The following is a 24,057-nucleotide window of genomic DNA, read 5'->3' on the forward strand; positions in this document are numbered from 1 at the left end:
AAGCTGAATCAGCTGCATCATTTGACCCAGTTTTTATTCCAATATAATGAGGAACTATAACCTCAGGTCACATGGGCCCACGGCAGAGCACCAGAAACTGCCACATGCAGTGTTACCGCTGCCAGGCTAGTTCTTAAAAAGCTGCACTGTGTGATTTTGAGAAGATTTGAGCGCAGAGATAAAGTTTGTGAGATCAATTATCGCCACATAGTTCTTTTAAACCTTGAAAAAACTATGGCACATTATTCAGAACGTGTACAAACATCTAATAACGTATGAGTATTAACGAAGTATTCAGAGGAGACAGTTTGATATGTTGCAAACATTTTAATGATTACCTTTGAGCTTACACATTGGGTGGTTTCTTTTAAACTTCAAACTGCAACAAGTTAAATAAATGTTTATAATATACAAAGAAAGTACAACCAAAAGTAAAACTTGCTTTAAGTGTGCCTTGCACTAGGAACCAGTGTTTTTTTTTTTTTTAATAGCTTTATCGTTGAGCTGCACAAACACACTTAAGGATTTGATCTTTATAGCAGGGCATTTGAGAAATCAAAATATATTCCCACTTGAAAGAAGGGGGAAAAAAAAAAAGTTGTGCATGATTATATGCAAAAACCTGCTAAAATACTCCAATAGTGCAGGCACCATTAAAAAAAGAAAAGGCTGGAGATGCCCATTAACTCTAAGTTTTAAGGAAGCAAGTTTCTGACCAGTTAGCTTAAAGCCAGCAAAACAGGGATCAGTGATGGCAACTGTAGTGTACAAGGTATTAAATGACAAACTTTACACAAATACACTGTTAGAAATTTGTATCAGTGAACACTGAAAATCTGATGATCTGTTCTTTGGAACAGTCAAACAGACCCACCTTAATTCCCAGTTGTGCAAGCCCTTGAAGCATCACACAGTGTTCTGTGCCAATTTCTTGCTGGCTGTGTAGTTACAAGGATTTATTTTGTCATTAGCAGCTAACAAACTTATTCCACATGTTTCTAAAGCCTCACAGGTGAAAAAAAAGGCAAGTCTCATCAGAGCACAGCGTGGAGATCGTATTTTTTTTTTTGCACACAAACACAAGAGGCTTCACTAGTATCAAAAAACACCTTCTCACGTCCCATGTTGCAGTCAGCAGCTCAGTTGAGGTGGAAGCCTTTCTCCATGGTAGCAGCCAGCAGGCGCTCTCTCATGATCTCCTCGGAAGAATACTCGGGCAACTTCAGGTAATGCACACACGTATTCACGGATGGATAACTTGCATCTGTAGCATCAACCTGAGGAAAAGAAAGAATTTTTTTTACTGCGGTTGTTCACAGCGCTCGATATGGAAGTTGGAAGGCATTTACTGCGTACGTAACGCCAGCCGTCAAAACAGCACCGTCAGGAAAGCTACAGACCAACTTATAAATATATTTATTATACATAATAATATATATATTTATATTATAAATATGTCCGTTAATCTTTCATAAGCCAGTATGAAGTCAGAGAGCAGACCCAAAACAGAGGTCAGTACTGAAAGCTTAGCATGGTGTCATAAATTAAAAAACACCAAACGAACCCAAAAACCCAACCCAGTGTTATTTCTTACTGTTACAACTGTTACACTCAAAAGCCAAAATAGCTGGCTTGAAGGGCAACCTGGAGAAGCTGTACCTTGCGTACAACAGTGAGCCGGGGATGTAGGTTTGCCAGGCCTCCTGGTGGGAGTGTGGAACAACCAGTGGTGAACTGGAGAAAAGCTTTCCTTTCATCCGAAGACATACCGCATAAGACTCTCACAAATCGAAGGAATCCAGGGCTTAAAATAAATTAAAATAATTAGTTAGGATAACATTACAATAGAGTGGCTTTTTTCATGTCCCTTAACTTGAGACAGTACAATTACAATCTTTAGTCATGTCTAAGCAGGAAGATTCTAGTGCCTGTTCAGTATTGAGTTAATAGAACATCATAAAAGCCACAAAAATACTTCTGTAATCTCCTTGCTGAGTATTACACAGGAAAAATGTAGGTAAATAAGAACTTTTCTCCATACTTATCTTGGAGCGTTATTTGGGTACCTTGTATATGAACGGGTAGAGAAGCAGATATAGCTCAAACGTATTATATGGGAAAAATCCAACTGACTACAACCCAAGACTTTTCCTGTACTTCTGCAGTATACAGCCTCTTCAATTTATCTCTGATTTCAGTTATACGGTGTTAAAGACCCCGAGGTGAAAAAAAATCCAAAAAACCCCGTAACAGACTACAACAGACCTCCAGACACCACTGCTTTCATCCACATCAGCCCCGGGAACGGGGGGGATGAGAGCATGAAGCAAGCACAGCCTGCTGAAATACACCCTCGGGTATCAGGCACTGTTATCTCAGCTGCATCTCTGCATGCAGGGCAGGGTCAACAGAAGAATCGCACCACACAGCATCTCAGACTGATTAGGATACTTCAGCATGCTTCTACTAACGCAGCTCCAGAAGTAACTTGTGTTATTGCTACAAAACATGACGAGCAGCAGAAAACCCAAACCCAAGAAATTCCCAAAACGTCGAGACTACCTCCTGACAGCCAATCACCAGTATATTTGTTCCCTGCATAGTACGTTTTCTTTTTTAACTACACTTGAAAAGAAAGAAATAGGAAATAAGGGACAGGTAACAACTATACCCAACTGAACAGAAATTATAACCACCACCTAAGACAAAAGTAAAAACTCTGAAATGCTGTTCTCAATAGCCCGTATTAGCTGCCATTACGTTTCTACTAGTTGTTTTCATTTTAGTATCTTAACTTTTTTTATCCTCTCTGACCACAAAAACACTGAGTACCTTCTAACCTATATGTTGTAGCATACATTGTTATTTCATGTAGTTTTAGACAATCACTTGCCCTTCAGTGACCACCAATCCCATTCAATTTAGCATCTTCATCTAATGAACATTCTGGACATCTTGTCACTGAATGTATCTTTTAGATACTATTTAAAAATCACTCAGAATATAAGTACCTATCTCGTGTATATCCCAGTTTAGGTTCAGTATAATTGATTATATCCTCAGCTGCCCAAGAAGGTGATTGATTTCCACAAAGAATCATCTGAACTTCTTCATGGCTGAAGGAACTCAGCTTCTCCATTGGAAAGACTCTGTTGAAGCCATCTTTAATTTACACAAGATACAGTCATAAACATAAGTAAAAAATAACGTCAGCATTTCAATTGTATTTTAATCAAGCTAGAATCAATCAACAGTTTCTTAATTACGGTAAACAGAACTAACGCAAAGGTGTTAGGAAATTAATGTCTTACCTATTGCATTCAGTTTGTTTTTGAAAGCCATTGTATGCCACCACTTTAAACCAGCACACCCTGAACACCAATTAGTCCACCCACCTAACCACATATATATTCCTCCACATTTAAAATTACCTCTGAATGCCTCCATCTGTTTCTGTATACCAGTATGCATGCAGAAGTCAAACATGAGATCTACATATTCCTCTGCATTATCCATTGTTACAGTCTGCGAAGACAACAGATAAATACTGTAAGAGTTCACTTTGCTTTAGAGTTACTGCTGTTGAAGTTGTAGAAGTAGGTTGTTCCCTTACCTCATCTTCACCACCGGGCTTGAGATCCACAGCTGTAAACCCATACACTTTAGATGAAGGGCAAAACTGAAAATTTAGACTTCAAAATACAAAGACAGTTACTAATCGCAAACAAACCTGATACAGCTTTTGCAAACACACCAGATTTAAAAATGACACCCCACACACCCAAAAGCATTTCACTACATTTGAAAACCACTGTTTGTGAATCATTTTGTATATACATTAACAGTGGTACCACAGTGCAGAACTACAATTAGTAATGGACTACACAGATAATGCATCTTTCAAATCTATGGTATGTGCATGTGCGTATTCACCCACTATTTCTTTGGATTTGATGAAAACTTTCATAAAGTTTAATATCTTTAATGGTTATCAGCTTCAAAACTACTTCAAATTGTTTAAATTCAGTTCACAGACTCAAAAATTGCTTTATGTTGGTTTCCAGCACTAACAGTTATAGGGACACTTAACGTATTGGACATGGAGGCCCTTCAACGGTGCTACTCGCTTTCCCTCTCTAACAAGCCACAGTCAGTTCCGCAGGGCCATAAGCAATCACCAACCACGCAATCCTTGTGGCACAACATGATTTTAACAAATAATCCGTAACATTAATGGAAGAAGAACTACTGTTGTTTCAAAAGGAGCAACTCAAAATCACAAAGGTTGATACCCTGACACAAGTTTACACAGGTACGAGCGCTTTTATGTCTTTGACATTTGCTAAAGCTTAGCACACAAAATGTTCTGCTTAACATGGATTCAAACACTGGCCTGCATGTCTATTAACAGGATCTGAAATTTCATCTGTCCTCTTTAAAAAGTTCTCCAAAAATCTTGATAGATGTCAATAGTCATCACAGCAAAGAGATTACAGATTGACACTTTTCTAAAGGTCTTCACAAGTATTTGTGTGTTTCTAGAGTCACACAGCATTGCGGTGAAGCCACACTTGAGCTTAAACCTTAGGAAACTGAGCAAGCAAGAACAGAAAATCCTCAAACTAAGGAACAAGAACATAGCTACAGATGTCAAACTGGATCTCGCAGCATATTTCAGTGATTCTCCCTTGCAATGATACTATTTAAAATGAAGAAATCTTCATTTTTAATTATACACTTTGACAATTGTCTCTAAAGCAACGCTGCGTATTTATAAATACAAAAACTCTTACCCCAAATCCTCTATGCTAAGTGGAGGCCCCGAACCTGATGGATTTTTCAGCATTAATTCCTGTAGTTTTGTGTTCTTTTCATCTTCTGACAGACTTTTGTTGCTTAAAATTTGGCGCCTTTTAATTGCAAGGTCCTTTATTTCTTTTAGAAACCTAGCTCTATGTGGATTTACTAATTCAAAGTCTTCCCATGTTAAAATTCCATTAAACCAGGCAGGAGGTTTAGGTTTTGGTGGATCGAGAATAAATTCCGATTTGGAGTCTTCTTCCAAACTTCCTACTGACAAGGAATCATGCCCTTCTTCTGTAGAAGCCTCCGACTGACTTTCAGTACAGTGCAAGTCTCTGTCACCCCGTGACTCATAAATCAACTTACTCATGTTACTTTTGATGTCCCCCATACACATGAGTTTAAAAAAAGGCTTAGAAATCGGTAAATCCACAAGTCTATTGTCCTGAATGCATTTAGCCAAGAAAATTCCAAGGAAATGAAAGAGTTTGGTTATTCTTTCAAGTTCATCACTGTCTTGTGGGAATGGTGCTGTGAAGAGTCCACATGACCTCTGTACATAGTAGCCAGGGGGTTTCAATCCACCACCAATATCAACCTGATTTAGGAGACACACAGAAAAAAGTTGACATCGTTCAAGGTGAATTTAATCACCTGTCTGTGCTGTTTAAGTTACTACATTCTACTTCTCTGTTAAAAAGAGAACAGGTAAGCAAGCAAGCTGTGGAGCAGAGTGGTCATTCTTGACCACAATGAGTGGCTGCTCACTGATCATGCGTTCTTCCCTTCATGGACATCTAGCTCGTTTTTCTTTTAAACAAGTACTCAGTTTAAAATGCAAATTGAAATATACCTGACGAGACTCATCATCTGGAAAATCATCATCACAAAGCCAAGCTCCCAAATCTGTCCTCTGAAACTCCGCTGCCACCAATGCGTAAAATTCCAAGGTAGGACCCAGGCCTGTTCCTTCCTCCCCTAAAAACTCAACCTAGAAAAACATAAGGAATGTTAGTAATGAAAGGAATGAAAGGAAGTCCCAGTGAAACGGTCAGTGCTGGTTATGGAACAGGATATTCAATATCCCAGCCAGTTAGAAATAGCTATCTAACCTTGTTCTGCTAGGCAGATATGCTTTACCTCTAGAACAGATTTTCTGTCTGCATGAATCTGCATGACATTTTCTGCCCATTCCATCAAGGATTCACCTCGCGGAACTTTCACTCTTTCATGTTTGAGGCGTCCAACTCTGAATTCTCCTGGATCATCACGTCGCACTGTGCTTGTGGTCCTTGTCCGTTCAACAGTGGCTTCACGTCTGTTCTGTAGCCATACAATTGCTCTGGAAAAAAACGAAAACCATTTGTTTTAAAACTTCGATGTCCACCAGCACAAAAACTTGAAAGTAGCCACTACGAAAACATTACCTTGTTAAGTACTAGTTAAAAATAATAAATAAATCAGAAGGAGGTAAATCTACACACTGAAGTATTTCTCAGAAATATCTGAAATGCCCAAATACGGGCTGCTTTGTATTTTATGAGTTTAGAAAACTAAATAATTTTTAATTACTATGAAGAGCCAGCCATAAACTTCTGATGTAATGGATACCACCAATGAAAACATACAATTCTTGACCTGAATTACTACAGTTTTCAAATTACAGTGGAATGAACAGACAGCAGCATTTACTGTAGTACTTCTTCATCACAGATGCTCAAAACTGTTTATAGACGCTTGTTACAACTTCTGTTACATACTGCAAGGCAGTTGTACATCACCCCATTGATACCTACCAAGTTTTACAGCAAGTTTTACTTACATAAACACTTATTAGAGAAACACAGAAGCAAAGCTGAAGTGCAATCATACACATACAGACCCGTATCAGTGAAGGAAGAGCAGCCGCCTCTTAATAGCAGTACTTACATGAAGTCAAAAGTTCAAAATTCTTGTATGTGTTGTCAGCTACGCAGCAATAAACTACAAAGCTACCATCTGTTGGTTGTTTTGCCAGTATGGTCAAGTGTCCTGACACAGACTGAAAGTGTACACACCCAGGTGCCCACATGCATATACACACAGAGTTCATCTGGAGTCTATGAGTTTTAAGAACTATTTCCAGTATTTTAAGAGCTTAAGAAAGCTCTTTACTCAGCAAGTAAATACTACGCAATGTTTCCTGAAAGATCTCTTTAAAACACAGGTTTTTCTAAAACATTACCTTCTTTCAAAAGAAAAACAAGAAAGCAACACATGGTCCAGTTTTTTGGACTATTTTTCTGTAGAAGTTCAATTTTTCCATACTAAGATTTAAACCGATGCATTGCAAGACAATACCTTTTCTTCTCTTCAAATGCCTCATTTTACACTCTCCATGAGGCGTTTCTACTGCGTATTACACACAACAGCAATTTTTGCAGCTCACTGCCTACACTTCTTCCTCTTTGGAAAACAAAGAAGTGAACAAAAACTGCCAGGGAAACCCACAAAAACTAACCCTTCCTTCTCATTACATAAAATTAAACTTCCAAAAAGGTTTACGCTGTCTACATACTCTCAAGGTAATTGCTGCTGCAATCAAAATATTAAGGATTCCTAGGTAACAAAGCACTTCAGAGGTTATCCTTAAATATTTTAAGGCCTGGTTTTGTTATAGTTTCATTAAGCAGCTAATACAAACCTTTGAAACAGCATCCTTTTGTTAGATATTGTCTATTTTTTTAAGACTGTAGTGAATTAAAAATAAATGAACCAAAACAAGCAATCACCAAACCACTGTAGGCACTATAAAAATAAAACATATGTTCTTTGGTTACGTTTTCAAAAAACATTTAATTCACATTTATTTTCAGGATATTTTCTCTGTTGTTTCTTACTCCTTTATGCAATGAACTGCAACCCAGTTACTGCCTGATAGGACAACCCAGGTAGAGGTACACAAGCAAGTCTTCAGCTGAAGTTGAAAAATGTACTTTCTTCAAAGGAACTTCCTGAAGAGTATCAAACAGAGGACGGGCTACTCAGCATAAGCTTCTGTCATGGTTTAACCTGGCAGGCAGCTAAACACCACAATGCTGCTTGCTCACCCCCAACTGCCCCGTGGGACAGGGGAGAGAACTGGCGGAAAAAAGTAAAATCTTTGGGTTGCAATAAAGACATTTTAATAGGAGAGAAAAGAAGGAAATTAATACTAATAAATAAATGATAATCATGATAAAATAATTAGTGATCCACAATACAGCTGCTTACTACCTGCTGACCTATGTCCAGCCAGTTCTGAGCAGTTTTGGTATTTCCTAATATCCAATCTAAACCTCCCTGCTGCAACCTGAGGCCATCTCCTCTTGTCCTGTCACTAGTTACCTAAGAGAAGAGACCTACCTCCACCTGACTACAACCTCCTTTTGGGTAGGTGTAGAGAGCAATAATGTTCCCCCTGAGCCTCCTCTTCTCCAGACTAAACAATCCCAGTTCCCTCAGCTGTTCCTCAGCAGAGCCTGCAGCGCTACGTGGGGCTGGTGTGACCCAAGGGCAGGACCCGGCACTGAGCCTTGTTGAACCTCATACAACCGGCCTCGGCCCATGGGTCCAGCCTGCCCAGATCCCTCTGCAGAGCCTGCCTGCCCCCAGCAGATCAACACTTCCCCCCAGCTTGGTGTCATCTGCAAACTCACTGAGGGTGCAGTCGATCCCCTCATCCAGATCAACTGTAAAGATACTAAACAGACCTCGTGCCAATACTGAGCCCTGGGGAACACCACCTGTGACCAGCCACCAGCTGGGTTGTAACTCCATCCACCACCACTCCCTGGGCTCAGCTGTTCAACCGCGTAGAGTACACCCATCCAAGCCATTTCTTCCCTCATCTTCCCTTTTTTTCTAATATCCAAAATGCTTTACATTTGGCAAACAAAATCTTGTCTTGTTCTGTGAATCAGCAATTAAAAAAATTACTAATAAAAAGAAAGCATGTTTGGTTTTTTTTTGGTTTTTTTTTTTTTTTTTTTACCTTGATGCTCCAAATGCTGTGCATGTGAAGTACAACTGTCTTGTTTCAAATGGAATTAAGAAAGGACACTTGCTTGTTAGCTGCTCACACCAGTCTGGCAAAGCTCCACTTGCAAGAGCCAAGGGTTCCTGTAGTTTAATGCAAGGGAAAAAAATAAGTGTTTGTAATATTAGATTCATGTCATCCCAATAAATTTGTAACTAAGTACCTAGACACCCAATACACTCAAGTACGGAGTTTCCACCTGGGCTTGAGCAAGTTCCTCCTTTCTCAGCAACTGCCATTTATTTTATTTTTTTGAAATGCTATGAATAAGAAGATCACAAAGTTTCTAGGAGTCAAGAGTGAACACAAAGCACTTCGGAGCAAAGACACTACAAGCTGCAGTAAATCTCTGGGATCTGTACTACTCAAAAAACTGTGAGGAGATCTGAATATAGAATTAACTGGAAAGAATTGCTTCTGAGTTTTGCCCAAAAGTGATTAGATACTATGTCCTCAATGCAAGACGACACAAAAGAAACTTGGTAGTAGTAAAGTTGCTCCCCACTGAAATATTACTACAGTCCTTCCTAAAAAGTATAATAAAAAAAGACTGCAGAAATAATTACTACAAAGATATTTAAGAATACGAAAAACTGAACTTTGTTTTAGTGAATAATCAGAGCAACATCACATAATTAAAAAAAAAACTCAAAAAGTACGTAAGGGTGAAGCAAGTCAAGAATCTTCATCATCTTTAAGTATTTTTTCTAACAAAAAAGTAGTTCTACTGAGCATCTTAAAGTACTTGAACAACTACATCTTATGGTTTTTCTTTGAATGCATCTAACTGATCTGCTACCAATATGTTTTTTAAATGCCATTTTTGAAAGCTTTATGTGGAAAATATATGCAACAAAATGTTTGTGAACCCTAACACAATTAATTGCCTTTGATACAATATGATCAGACAGACATAGGTACACTACATTCTGTTTGGTGCAGAAAAAAAATTATTCTCTATAATCAAAAGATACAATTTGTTATTTTTTTCTTGGTGTGTTTTATTCAGACTAGTCTGTTTTTACAGAATTTACTCATACAAAATATAAGGAAGTAAGCGTCATATGAAGCAATTCAAAAGTCAAAATGGCAAAACCCCCTAACAATTCCAAAGAAAGTAAGGAATAAGAGTCTTAAAAACAATGTTACATATATACATTGTGCATTATACATTATGTAATACCTCAATCTGTTGCAGAATCTTCGTAGTAATTTTTTTGCTTGTGAATTCATCTGGTGGAAAGTTAAACTGAGGATGCTCATCCCCTTCTGAAAATAATCAAGAGAAAAATTTTCCTTTATTTTGTTTTCATTAAAACATTTAAGAAGCTCTGCTAGGTAACTAACTTACCTTCTTGAGCTGTTCGCGCTGTGTAAGGGTCACTAGCAACTATATACAAAATGCGAAGTAACTGCAGAACATCTTCTACTCCACAGGAGTTCTGCCCGCTGCCAGCTTTGGCCTGAGGTTGTTCCTTTGCCAAACTAAGGATATCAGAATTTTGAAGAGTAGAAATGGCCCCCTGACTTAATCCAGACTTTGATCCATGCTCACAAAAATCCTGTAGAAGAATTGTTAAGAATGGAAACTGTATGCATTACTGTATTTAGGATGGTGCACTCCAAGTTAATGATTTGAAAAATCAGGATGGTTACCATGTTCAACCTCAACACTTAGTTATATTGTGGATGGTTCAAATCATGATTCAAATGTATTTTAACATGACCAGAAGACAGAAAAAACAACGGTAGCAAAACCTAAACTTGATATTGGCACGTGAACATTCAACTTTCCTATCCCTGTCATATCCCTCCTCCACAAGAATCTTTAAAGCTGCAAAACAAAGCACACAGCCATTCATAATAAAAAAGTTTGGATGCAGACATATACCTTGTATGCAGCTATGAGCTGGGAACAATTTCTGTTTTTCCTAATACTTTTATTAGTGCCGGTTAATTTCCAGTGGCGCAGGAAAGCTGAGTCTGCATTCTTCTGCAGGTAGGTTATCAAGTCATTCTTTGGTAATTCGTCAGTGCCAAGGTACTGCTCCACATGCTCTACTGACCAGCAACCCTACAACAGGAACCACCAAATGTTGGCTTTTCCTGATTGTAAAGTCTTCAAGATTTCACATGCATTACACGCTGTCTTTTTTAAGGAGCATGCATTTACAAATATACTCACTCATATCCTTTCATCAGTAATCAAAAACTGTTAGTTTTTTTAATGTAGCATTTCAAAAACTGCAGTAAGATTTGTTTTGCTTTTGTCTGAACAGCCACAAAAACATACAAAGTCTTACCATTTTTCCACTTTCTTTCTCTTTATCAGAATCCTTCATTTCTCTGTACATGATTCTAGATACCAAAACAATGAGTTAATATTTCATACTCATAGCACATCCTCTAAATTCTGAAGTTTAAATGATTCTAGATACCAAAACAATGAGTTAATATTTCATACTCATAGCACATCCTCTAAACTCTCAAGTTATACATTGACTCGTTAGACATCGATGACATTTAGATAACATGATGTAAAACAGCAACAGCAGCTGTCCTTTGCTGCACAGAACATCTGGGATACCCTGACACAGCGAAGCTCTTAAACTCATATTTAATTTTCATGATGTCAATATTTATCTCGCAACACATTTAATTTAGGTTTCCTGAAGTAAGGTTTGAGTAATCAAACAACCTTGATGGTGCAAATTTCCCAAGCCAACTTTAGGTTCTTCACTACACGTGCATCACCTCTTTGAAATTTTGAAGTCCCAGGGTAGATTGCCATGTATTAACTTAGGAGATATTTACAACTATTTCTCATGTTTCATAACTAGAAAACAGTTTTGTTACAGCACACAATTGTTGACCCAAGGCAACTCAGAAAACAGGTGCAATGTGTAAGCACTGCTGAAATCTGAAATACGAGGTTAAAAAACTGCAACCAACTTATTGCAGTTTTTGCTTTTGTGTAAGTCAGTTTTCTCGTAGGAACAAAGTTACATTGGTGTAGCAAATGGAAAACACGCACAATCATGTAGTCTTACAATTTCTGTCTATTATTTTAAAGCTAGTAAGGTCAAATAAGGGTAGAGAGAACAGCAGAAGTTGGAAGGGACCTCTGGAGACCTAGTCCAATACCCTTGCTCAAATGGCATATTTAAATGGAATTTCCCCTGTTTCAATTTGAGACATTTTATTCTTGTCCTTTTCACTTGTCACAACAAAGAAGAGTCTTCCCTATTCCTCCCATCAGGTGTTCATACACATTGGCAAGATCCCACAAGCCTTTTTTTCTCCAGGCTGGACAGTCGCAGGATCTCTCAGACTCTGTGTGACAAATGCTCCAGAGCCTTTAACCACCACAGCAGCCCTCTGCTGGATTCACACCACTGCCCGTATCTCTCTGGTACCGAGAAGCCCTGAACTGGACATCGCACTCCAGATGTGTCCCACCAGTGCTGAACCGAGGGGGAAGGCTCACCTCCCTCAGCCCTCCTAATGCAGCCCAAGATGCTGCCAGGTCTATAGCTGACTCACATTCAATTTTATGCCCACCAGGACCCTCAGGACCTTTTCCGCCAAGCTGCTTCCCAGCCAGCTGGCCCCCAGCCCGGACCAGCACACGCAGTTATTTTTCCCCAGCTGCCAGATTTTGCATTTCCCTTTGCAGAACTTCATGAAGTTCCCGTGTCCCCCTTTCTGCAGCCTGATGAGGTCTCTCAGAACAGTAGCACAATCGTCTGGTGAAACAATGATTCCTCTCAGTTTCGCTTTGCCTGCAAGCTTGCCGAGGGTCTGCTCTGTCCCACCATGCAGCTCATTAATGCAGGAGTACCAACCCTTTGGGTACACCAGCTGGGCTCCATTGCCTGCAGGTCGATGGAGTCCATAACAACTGTCACAACCATCTAAGCTTGGCAGTTCAGGCAGTTTTCAGACACTATCTAGTCCATATTTTATTAGTTCACCAATGAGGGATAAAGTGTTGAAAGCCTTGCTGAAGCTGAGGAAAACAACATCTGCTGCCTTCTGCTCATCCACCGAGCTAGTCATCTTACTATCGAAGGCTACCAGGTTAAGTATCATTTCCTCTTCATAAATCCATGCTACCTACTTCCAGTCACCTTCTTGTCCTTCATTGTTTGAAAATGGTTTCCAGGGCTATTTTCATCACCTTTCCAAGGATGAAGGACAGCCTGACCAGTCCATAGTTCCCTAGATCTTTCTTGCCTTTGGGGAGACTGGAGTGACACTTGCTTTCCTCCAGCCCTCAGAAATGTCTCCCAGTCACCACGACCTTTCAAAGATAATCAGGAGTGGCCGGCTCCTGCAGGTGCATCCCACTGGGTCCCACAGACTCATGTTTCTTTAAGTGCTCCCTAACCTTTTGCCCTTCACATCTCCCACCAGATTCAACTCCAGATAGGCTTTGGCTTTCCTAACCCTGTATCTTCATGCTGGGACAATGACTCTATATTCCTCCTGGGTCACTTAACCCTTCTTCCACCTCTTGCACGCTTCCTTTTTATGTTTTGAGTTCTGCTGTGAGTTTCTTGTTCATCAATGCAGGTCTCCTACTGCCTCTGCCTGACATCCCACACACTGGGATGGATTGCACTTGGGTCTGGAGGAAGTGATCCTTGAAAAACCCATCACCTCTCCTGGACCTCCCTTCTGTCTAAGACGATATCCCCATGGGATTCTTTCACGCAGATCCCTAAACAGACCAAATTCTCCTCTCTTGGTCAATTGTTTTGACTTTTGAAATATTGTGAACAAGTCACAGCTGAGCATTAGACATTATGGTTTTTTTTGTTTTGTAGTCACAGCACTAGCTATACAACCAGTAAGAACAACCTGACATAAATGGAAGAAAAACTAACTCTAGCATTGCTTCCTACACAGGAGGAAGAAAAAACTAACATTGTTTCACACCTGTTTCCTAACCAGTCACCGTGTTCTTTACACAGAATAACAAACTTGTAAGCTTACGTGTATGTTGGCTCCCAAATACGTCTAAGTTTGTCAGATTTCACGTTGCCGTTACAGGAAAGCTGTAACAATTTCTGTACATAGTAAAAGATGGTAGACCGGAAGTTCGTTAGGGGCAATTCCACTTCTCGAGTTGTTCCGAGACCTGAAACTTTCAAGGTGAGTGCTAAACGTGGCGAAGGCATGCACTCAACCTCTTCCAAGAGTTCTGAATGAGGTGTACCTGCATGTAAAAAATCATTTGAGAAGCCATTAATACAGAAATATATAAAGCATGACAAGTTGGCTCAAACATTAGTAATAATAATAAACTAGCTCAATAAGGAAGCGTGAAGAGTTCCTGCACACATGCCAAAGAGATGATCCTCAGTTCTAACTAGGAACTATATTTAAGGGCTGTAACTGCAGTACTTCTTTATGCCAGTACAGCTACCAGGTATTTCTGAAATGCCTACTGATCCTTACATCTTCATAACATCCCCTTTAATATGACGACAGCACATGCATTCTTTTCATACACAGCATCCTCCTGTTGTATTGACCTTTCAGTTCACCAAAATCAACAGTGGCTTGTTTCCACATAAGCTCAACCTATGTATTCCTTTCTGTAATGAGTACTGACTTCACCCACACTGCTGACCAAGAATGAACTAAAGATCAAGATGACAGGCGCTACGCTGCTGGTCATACCAACTGCTCAATCACCGTGTCAGCTTCCCCCCCGCCTCTGCTCTGGACTCTTTCAACAAGCCCTCTCCAACCAAATCTATTTTGGGTAGCTCAACACACAGATTGCTCTCTGCAGCTGGAACCAGACATAGCAAGACATCTATCACTAGTCCAAGTGAAATTCATGAGTATGCTTGTTTCACACAACATTTAATTTACTTTTCCCTCAATAACACTTGAAGCTGCAGAGGTAGACAAAACTCTCATTCAAACAGAGAAAAGCCATGCAGCCACAAAAGCATGTTGTACTGGTCAATAGTAATAGGATCCCCAAAGCCCAATGGACCCTTAACAGAGAGTCTCCATCCCAAAACCAGACCAACGATCACAAATGCCTTGTCAGCATACCTGGTGGAGGGATTTCTAGGTCAGTTGTCTGTTGAACATTAGTACGACCAGGTCTTGGGTCAAAAGCAGGAACCAGAGCAGAAAACTGCCTTTTCAATACATAATCATCATCCCATGTTCTTCTGCGGCCTCCTTTGGTTTCATACTCCTCTTCTTCCTAAAAAAAAAAGTAGTAGTTTTTTAGATTCTACTACAAAGAATCATTTGATCAAATATTTAACAGTCAGTTAGGGAATATAGCAGTTATGTAAACTAAAACTCACACAAAAGATACCAAAGCTGGCACGTAACAGTATTATTTGCATCTAACTGGTCAAGCAGGAATCCAGAGAATTATCAAAACCACAGACATACAAAAATCCACATAAATGGGCTAACCTTACACCAGGTGTATCTACAGTTCTTGGAAAGAATGAAACTTTCCATGAAGCACCAAAGTATAGGGAAATACAGACTACTGTAGACCAGCAAACTTGGTGTAGGTGTAGATGTTTTGTGTATTCCACAAAGTCTGGAATATCAACGATTCAAATAAATCAATGGTGTCAAAATAAACATAGTTTTTTCTGAAAATAAGAAGTATTTTTTTGAATGTATACACATATATTGATATTTAATGTATACACATTTTACCCAGAGATTAAATCAAATCCCAAAATAATGGCACTATTATGGTGAGAAGAAATCTAATTTTCAATAAGCTGTAGCAAGTACTGCTTATGACTTTTCTACAACACGCTTTTAATCTGTTCAACTCCTCATCGATAAGAATTACATAGCGTATCCAAGGGAACAGAACTAGAACACAAGAAAGGAAAATTTTCTTTTCCAGATCCGATTCTTGCTGTGTAATCTTAAGTAAAGGCTAATTTAGCTATTTCTGCTTCTTCCTGTGAACAATAATAGTAACTCCATGTAATAATTTCTGAAAAGTGATCAACAATCTACAAACTAAGGTTATTTTTTGCATGTAGATCCACTTAAACAGTACTGGCTTTTCCATGCCTAACTTCACATCTTTATGCAGAAGGTGAAATAATGAAATATTCAGGAATATAACTGAATTTCTATTAAAAGCATAATCACCGTAGGTTAAAATGCTAATTTTTTGGTTCAAATGACTAAAAGTTTGCATAGTAATTACAAGAGTAAGTTTCTATAAGTCCATAAAACAATATTTACATCTATGTAATAAACACTAAATTATCATTAGTGAAGTCTTAAATTTTTTACTCTTAGACCTTGCAATATCCATTCTGATCACTTCAGTAGTGGTAGAAGACCAAGCATTATTCATACCACTAAAAAACAACCAAACGAAAAGCCAGAACTCACAATAATGTAGGCAACAGCCATGTGGACTAACCTGCTGGAGTCTGACTTGCCCTCCCCTTTTATTTTTTTAAGGGATAATTCCTCTGGCATATTTAATTATTACAGTTTACTTCACACAGCCCTACAGTTAAACATGCCCCAGAACTGTATCACCACAAAATTCAGCAGCCTACCCCCAAAGTTATACCATTTTATCAGCCAGTAAACTACTGATCCATCATTTCTAGTCTGTCAGCTTGTCCCCAGGTTGGTTTTAAGATGTTAATTCTGGCCTATAAGGTCTCAGGGTGTGCTGGTGTTCAAAAACACTTTTCTGCGGAATAAATGTTGAAGGTGTGCAATCAGACTTCTACAGAAAGGGGACTGCCCCGTAAGTTGTCCTATCTAGTGAGGCCTTGCAATTTTATCACACCCACTTCAGTGCATGAGAAAACAGCTTTCTTAATACTCAATTATATGCAAGAATGGGGAAAAGGGACAATGAACTGTCTTTGTAAAGTAGTATTCAGTTTGCAGCCCCCGAAAAGTGTAACATGATTCCAACTTTGGCATTTACAAGTCCTAATGGACAGGTACTCCAAACTAGTAGTCCAAAATCTAAATACATTTATTTTAATTAATGGGAAGACTATAGCTAGGACCCCGTATCGTCAAAAGAACCTGTGGATTTTTAATGCATCTGTTAGCCAATTAAGATACTATCTATGTTAACTATACTGTACCATAACTTCCTCATATTCTTGATCTTCTTGGTTATCATCTTCATTTTCGTCATCTTCTTCATCTGGTTCAGGTAGATCCTCATCATCATCTAACTCTGCCAACAGAGTACTAGCTCGGCAGCTATCAAGAAAATCTATAATACATATATATACACGTATTTACATACAGAACAAAAGCCAAAAATAACTTTTAAAGCAAAATTTTGAAAATTAAAGAACAGGAGCACTGGGAAGAGTGATAAAACAAATCTCACTTAAACAAGCAAAAGAGAGAACTAAAACACTGCTTATGGCATAATAAGATTAAAAGCTGTGATAAAAGCATACACCTGACAAAAAGTCCAGGGGTCTAGTCAATAGCATAACTAACAAAAGAAGCACTTAACATTTGTATAATTGAGAGTGATCAGCAAGTGATCGGTTTCTCATTCGCTTATATCAAATGTTTCATAATTACACTTATTATAAATTACAAAAGATGGCAAAAAATGGTACACAAATGTATACTGCTTCTATGTCTAATTAATTTAAGAACAGATTAGTGATGTAATTTCCACTGAGAATGTGTGGCTTAAGACCTCAAGTTACAATGTAAAGGACATCTAAAATAACCATTTAAAAGTGATAATTTTAAAGACTCAATTGCTAATTGATTAACAACAAGCTGAAGACAGATACAAAGTTCATTTTCACCCACCTAGTACTAACACTTCAAAACCAACCTCCCAAAACCAAAAAAGTTGACAGCCATCCAAGGTGGACTGAGATGTACCATTGAAGTTTTAAATTTTTCTGTACACATATAAACTATCTATACCACCCAAACACCCTTCAAATTGCTGTTAATGCCCCAACAGAAACTTTAAGGAAACTATTTGCCCCATTTTTTATGATGTATTTTAAGACTTGTCACATAATCAAACTATCAAATGAACCTTAATTAAAAGAGTAAGGGGAGATGGCATATGCATATATCTTCATCGACTGCCTCCAAGCAGCTCAATTCCAATATCCATTGAAATTACCAGATATTTTTCAAGCAATTTCAATAGGCAGCTAAATAGAACACAACCTTAATCCAATCAAATCCTAAAGAAATCAAGTATCTTTTCTTTCAAGAACATCTCACAATGCAATAAACTTCACATTAGGAAGTACTTTCCCATATCTAGCCCAGATTTTTCTTGACTTCATTTCATCAGCTTGATTCCTAGATATTATCAACCTAGTTACCTAAATCTTCTCTCACCGTGTTCATATCCTGCAAATAACTTCTGTCCCAACGTCTGTTTCTAGCTCAGAGTGTCCACCTAACAACTCTGAATTTTGTTCCTCAAATCACATAATTCCATTCTCTGTGTCATTTTCATTTCTGTCTTCTTTCCAATTATTTTTTCAATTACTATTATGCTACTGAGATACATGGAACCTTATACACTGTTTTAAGTGTATAATGCACCTAATGGCAGATGCTTTTCAATTACTGAGTAATACAAGGTACCTCAGACTGAGCATGTAACATGCCTATACAACGCAATGAGGAACAACATTTGGATTTTAATTAGAAGTTCATATGCAAACTACGTTAGATACTAAACTGACTTAAGGAAAAGGTTAAGTTCCTAAATAAAATATACCATAAATAACAATGTGGGATAGAAACTACTGAAAATAAAAGACCTGAAAACATAAGGAAATACTACTATTGGTTACAGTAATATAGTAAATAGTACTACTAAAAGTTAACATTATTTTACTTACTGCCTTACAGAACTAGTAAATATGACAAGCTCAACTTTCAAATACTTTTCAGTAAATAAGCTACTACAGGAGAAAATCACAGTAACAGAAAAAAAGGAAAAATCATTAATGGGAAGTCTGCTTATGTTCATTTAAAAATGAAACTTACCATATAAAGAATATTCTGCCTCCTGACCTGTATCGCTCTCACTAGATGTTGATGTTAGGCTAGTAGTTAGAGTATTACTAAGCGACTGACCAACAGATAAAACTGTAGTTGCTGTAGCTACATTGCTGCTGCTAGTAACACTGGATGTAGACATGGTCACTGTTGATGTGGTACCAGTTGTAGTCAGATTAGGAAAACTTTGGGCACCCATAAGAGGAGAAGCTATAGATAAAGATATGGTAAGATAAAATAAATGATTTGACGAAGAGTACAATTTACATGCATGATCCTGCGTTGAAAAATATATTTGGGGTCGAAAAATTATCAGATGTGTTATTTTACAATTAAGAACAACAAAATAAAGGGGAAGGGTTTCCCAGTGCAAAAGTGCACTCTACAATGCAGATGCCCACTTCTGAGCATATTCCTTTGCATACATTTAAAACAAATTTTATTAAATAAATCTCCAAATCCCACCATAAATCTGAAATCACTTAATTTCATTTTCAACATATGAGAAGTATTTCTGAAGTCTGTTATTCCAATACTGTGTCTGTCTTAAAGCCTAAAACATAATTTAACCTCTGAACAGCAAAATAATTAAAGTTATACAGGGAAAACAGTTTAACTATATATAAACAAACTGAGAACAGAACATAATAAGACAAACATAGAATTTGTGATTTTTGTGCATTTTTCCGAAGTTCTTAAAGCAGCTTGTTACCTTTCACATAACCATTAGCACAAATAGCAACAAGTTCAGGCAACAAGCCTTAGTTGGCAGTACTATGAAGCATGTGACTGAATATCTTACTTATGGTGGATGATTTATATTATTATTTTTCAGAATAAGCAAGCAACAGCTAAGAAGTTACCTTACTGCACATTCAAATAAAACACAGTAGATGCATTTTAGTTAGCAACTGAAACACAACTGAATTCACCGTAAACTCAACAGAAAGAATTTCAGATAGTGTACATAACTGAGTGTAAGTTATATCTATGTGCAACTACACATTTACATCCCAATCTTCCAAATATTTTCTTGCAGGCTTATCTGCAAACACAGGAAATTAATCACATTTGCATGTGCAAATTTGAGGGGTCACCTATACTTACATTTAAACCAATCTGCCTTTTCTAAAATTTATCAAATGCAAGTTTTGCAGTTTTCCAGTGAACATTTTCATTATTGTAGCTTATGAAAACTAAGGCAGTGCTTTCTTATAAAAAAAGAATAAATATCTAAATTCTGTATTTCAGACTATTATTACCAAGGTTTGCAAAGGCTACTACCCTTGAAAAAGGATAAAATATAACAGATTCTTCCCCTAAGTGCATTTGGTAGCTATTTGAGAAAAATTAGTATTACTGTTTCTGGGTTTGCTGTTTGTCAGTTACTCCCACACCAAGGAACCTAAGTAACAGTTTTTAAATAAAAATATAAAAATGCAAATAAAATCTCAGCAAAGGTGGCCCAAAGCAGGTACAGTGCTTGAAACTATTTCTATGCAGGAGAGAGTGAAGTTTAAATTTGGGGTTGTTAATAAGCCCATGCTTATCTCTATGAAAGCATGGAAATCTTCTAAACCAAAGGGTTTTTTTGTTGTTTAAGAACTTGAAAATAAGCTGTTCAGTATTCATATCTTCCACTCCAATTAATAATAGTAAACTCTTTGCTGCTACCATAAACAGAAAAAAAAAAAATCAAGTGTCAGCATTTCACTTGCTCAGACTTCAAAAGCAAATTGAAACTGCCTACTCTAGACACCACTTAACTCCTGGCAAATACTGACGTTTTAAAATGCAACCACTACAGCAAGTCCAGAAAGACTTACATCACTAACCATGATTTCAGGCTTCAGTTTTTTGTCGGGTTTTTTTTTGTTTGTTTTGGGTTTTTTGGTGTTTTGGTTTTTTTAAAAAGAAACTGGACAGACCAAAACAAATAAAAAAACAAACACCCAACCCCAAAACAAAAAATATCCAAGCATTTTACAGTATTCTAATAGAACTCTGGTCAGATTGCTCAAATTCAGTCTCTGATCTCTTTCTGGGGCACAAGTTTCTACTTGTATAAAATGTATAAACCAAAATAATTCCTACATGAGGGATAATTTTAAATATATCTTCTAATATTAAATCTAATGTTTAATTTGCCACATTCTTATTTCCAACTTCAGTACTGTATGATATCAAAAATTCATAAAATCTGTCAAATATACTGTTGAACTATCTTACTATGTTTTTCAAAGGTGCTGTCTCTCTCCTCCCAGCACAAAACTACCTCTAAAATCGAAGCACTGGCTATCTTCCTAAAAGGGGATCAGTTACTAGAAATCTTCCCTTGAGTTATCTTACATACATTTTTAATGCAGGCTGCAGATGTTCCCTCCCCCCTCCTCATCACCGTATGAATGTAAGAATACACTAAAAAAAAAAAGCCTTCCCAACAAAACAAGAAAACACTCACTATTAAAAAAAATATCTAGAAATGCTAAAAGCAAACACCACGTTTTTAAATACAAAAAGCACAAAAATCCTAGAAAGGCATGACAGCTTAACAAGAAACTGAGTGCTTCTTTCTGGCTTGGGTAATTTTTCTTTTTCTAACTTGCCTACCCTATGAAATGCAGCTCTCCAGTTAAAATACTATCACTGGCACTGAACAAAATACCTAACAAGGCTGGCTGAGTAACAGCTCTGATGGGAGCATGCTGAAAATTCACAAAAGTGAACCCACAACAAGCAGGTTTACAACTTACTTGCTAACACCTTAACCTTACATATAACCTGAGAACAGGCAGCTGTTAAAGCATGTATGTAATGCCATTTAAAGCACTGTTAACTACAAACTTCCTTGCACTTGATATGCCAAAGCTAAGCCTTAATGACCATACCATCTTTAGAAAACACACACAGTGTTAGAGTACATTAAGTTACTCTGCCTGACAGAATGCAGGAATCTACTAAAATCTCATCATACTGCAGTTCACTTTTTTCTTTTTACTGTGTTCATAGTTCCTAAACTCAGGGACTTCACAATACGCATAAACTGCCTTTCCTGAGGAAATAGAAACAGAAATGGCCTACATAAGGTGAGTATGCATAATCTACACAGAGCAGAATGCAAAAGTATCCCACATTAGCTACTGTTCTTCCAGCCTCATGATCTAAACCATACTCTCCCTCTTCCTAAACATGTAAAAGACATCAAATTCAAATTATTTTCTATTTGATGGGTACCACAGCGTAATCTGACATCACAGGGCAACGTAACACTTTGCAGCTGACAGGAACTCTCTGAGCTCTTCATGAGTTCCACAGGTACACACAAGGTCAATGCTGCTCTAATTTCATTCCTCTATCAGGCCAACAGTATCCAAACTTCATTAAGTCTAACGAAAGCCAAAGAAACAACAAAAGCATCAACTAAAAATAAACACAGTTCACTTACTTGCAGTACTCATGACATTTCTTCCCAAAGTATTAGTATTGTTATCACTGCTACTTCGGCTTAAATTCATATTGTTTGTGGCATTGGTACGTGCTATGTTTGCCACTCTTCGTACAAAGGACTCCAGGCTGGAAGTTTCTCGAGATGATAAGTTAGGAACGCTTGCACTGGAGCTCATCGGTGCCCCAGCAGCCAACAAAGAACTGACCGAGAGTCTGTTACTTGCTGAAGAGCTTAGAGGTCGCTGGGAAGCTGCTTCTTTGTTAGTCAGTTCAGAGACTGAACTCACGTCAGGAGAGCTTACGCTAACAATTCCCATGGATATAGCACTGGACTCCCCCGGAGTACGTATTGAGTTATCAGGACCTAACTTCCTCTCTGCATTTTCGTTTCCCATGTCCGCTGTTAAGGTGCTGGTGCTTGCACTGGAAGATGACCCTACTTCAGCCTGGGGTACACTATCAGCGGAAGACAGAACAACAATTGGTTCATGGACGTCAGTGCCTGAAACTATATTTTGCTCCATTACACTCTCTGATCTCCGCTCCATTTTGGTCGAACCCAAGCTGATGTCGCTGCTACTGGCCACGCTACACACAGAACTGCTGCTTCCTTTTCTACTTGAGGAGCCTGCAGCAGCAGTCGTCTTGTCTGGACAGTTGTTTTTCACCAAGCTGCTCCATGACTGCGTTGTGCCTGAAACAGTGGATGAAACAGGTTTGGGTGATGCCGCTGAATCAGGGTCGTACCCTGGTGCAAGCTTGAGGTCAAACTTTCCTTCTGCGCCCATACGGTAAGAGTTAGAGCCACCAGCATCCCAGGTGACATCAATCCAGCCTGGAAAGGGACAGGAGTTTGTGAGATCCAGCAGAAAGCAGACAGGAGCGTGTCAGACAGTAGCTCCACAATGTGGGATCAGCTTCTCATAAGGGGTGCATGCCTGGATTAATAAAGTCACTAAACAACCCTTAATGCCAATTCAAAATGAAGTGTTTAAACAATTTGGTATTTTAAAATGTTCTTTTACTTTAGACTGAGGCAGCAAGCATCATCCGCCTCTATCTTTAGGGGCCCAGAATCCAGCCAAAAGTAAGGCTTCCTTCAGGAAGGAACCTGAACTACTAAAATCTTCCAACATTTTATTATTAGATTCTCTAATAACAAAAATGTATCACCACAACTTTATTATATCTATCAAGCAACTGTTATTCTTGCAAGGACATTCTACAATGTTTTTCTTTGTTGGATACTTGTGGATAAGCATATTTACCTGACAGAACACATTTTATGAAACTGATTAGTTTGTGATTTCCTATTCTTGCCCTATAAAGTGAAAGAATTAATTCACTGATACTCAGCTTTTTAGTTCAATAATTTACACAGACTCAAACATTTCTTATTCATAGGAAAAAAGTCTTACAGCAGTCAGTTAAGGACCACTTCCAAGTAAGATTTCAGGGTTGCGGGAAGAGTAAGTTTCACAAAACAAAACTTTATACTGGGACCAAAACAACACTGAAAAGAGATCCTACTCTTAAATTCCTTTATTAAATTACTATTTGGAGTACTTTTTTTTTTTTTTTGAGTATAGTATTTTTTAACAGTTGAAGTGTAATAAATCTGCAATAATGAGGATAACATGCAAAATTTAGCTAACTAGGACAGAAACAGGGGCAAAACAATTTATTTTTGCTTGTCT

The 24,057-nt window shown here is 38.0% G+C and overlaps 1 protein-coding gene across 10 annotated transcripts in view; it reads right to left on the minus strand.

The window, feature by feature from the left end:
* Positions 1 to 307: 307 nt before the first annotated feature.
* The window catches only part of HECTD1 (HECT domain E3 ubiquitin protein ligase 1), a 64,662-nt gene continuing 40,912 nt past the window's right edge, over positions 308 to 24,057 (minus strand). For 4 of the 10 annotated variants that reach the window (XM_055715896.1, XM_055715895.1, XM_055715894.1 and 1 more), the window contains exons 25-42: positions 22,359 to 23,195; positions 18,902 to 19,123; positions 16,993 to 17,126; positions 14,936 to 15,092; positions 13,859 to 14,081; positions 11,164 to 11,218; positions 10,752 to 10,934; positions 10,212 to 10,422; positions 10,044 to 10,129; positions 8,816 to 8,943; positions 5,944 to 6,145; positions 5,657 to 5,794; positions 4,794 to 5,401; positions 3,614 to 3,692; positions 3,432 to 3,525; positions 3,012 to 3,162; positions 1,660 to 1,804; positions 308 to 1,277 (exon numbers count right to left, since the gene is read on the minus strand). In XM_055715896.1, coding sequence (XP_055571871.1) covers positions 1,140 to 1,277; positions 1,660 to 1,804; positions 3,012 to 3,162; positions 3,432 to 3,525; positions 3,614 to 3,692; positions 4,794 to 5,401; positions 5,657 to 5,794; positions 5,944 to 6,145; positions 8,816 to 8,943; positions 10,044 to 10,129; positions 10,212 to 10,422; positions 10,752 to 10,934; positions 11,164 to 11,218; positions 13,859 to 14,081; positions 14,936 to 15,092; positions 16,993 to 17,126; positions 18,902 to 19,123; positions 22,359 to 23,195 — 3,791 coding nt within the window. In that variant the 3' untranslated portion in view covers positions 308 to 1,139. The remainder of the gene's footprint in view (positions 1,278 to 1,659; positions 1,805 to 3,011; positions 3,163 to 3,431; positions 3,526 to 3,613; positions 3,693 to 4,793; positions 5,402 to 5,656; positions 5,795 to 5,943; positions 6,146 to 8,815; positions 8,944 to 10,043; positions 10,130 to 10,211; positions 10,423 to 10,751; positions 10,935 to 11,163; positions 11,219 to 13,858; positions 14,082 to 14,935; positions 15,093 to 16,992; positions 17,127 to 18,901; positions 19,124 to 22,358; positions 23,196 to 24,057) is intronic. The other 6 variants (XM_055715898.1, XM_055715900.1, XM_055715899.1 and 3 more) reach the window with 4 other exon arrangements.

The sequence above is a fragment of the Falco cherrug genome, chromosome 7, assembly GCF_023634085.1.
Source record: "Falco cherrug isolate bFalChe1 chromosome 7, bFalChe1.pri, whole genome shotgun sequence".
NCBI classification, from domain to species: domain Eukaryota; kingdom Metazoa; phylum Chordata; class Aves; order Falconiformes; family Falconidae; genus Falco; species Falco cherrug.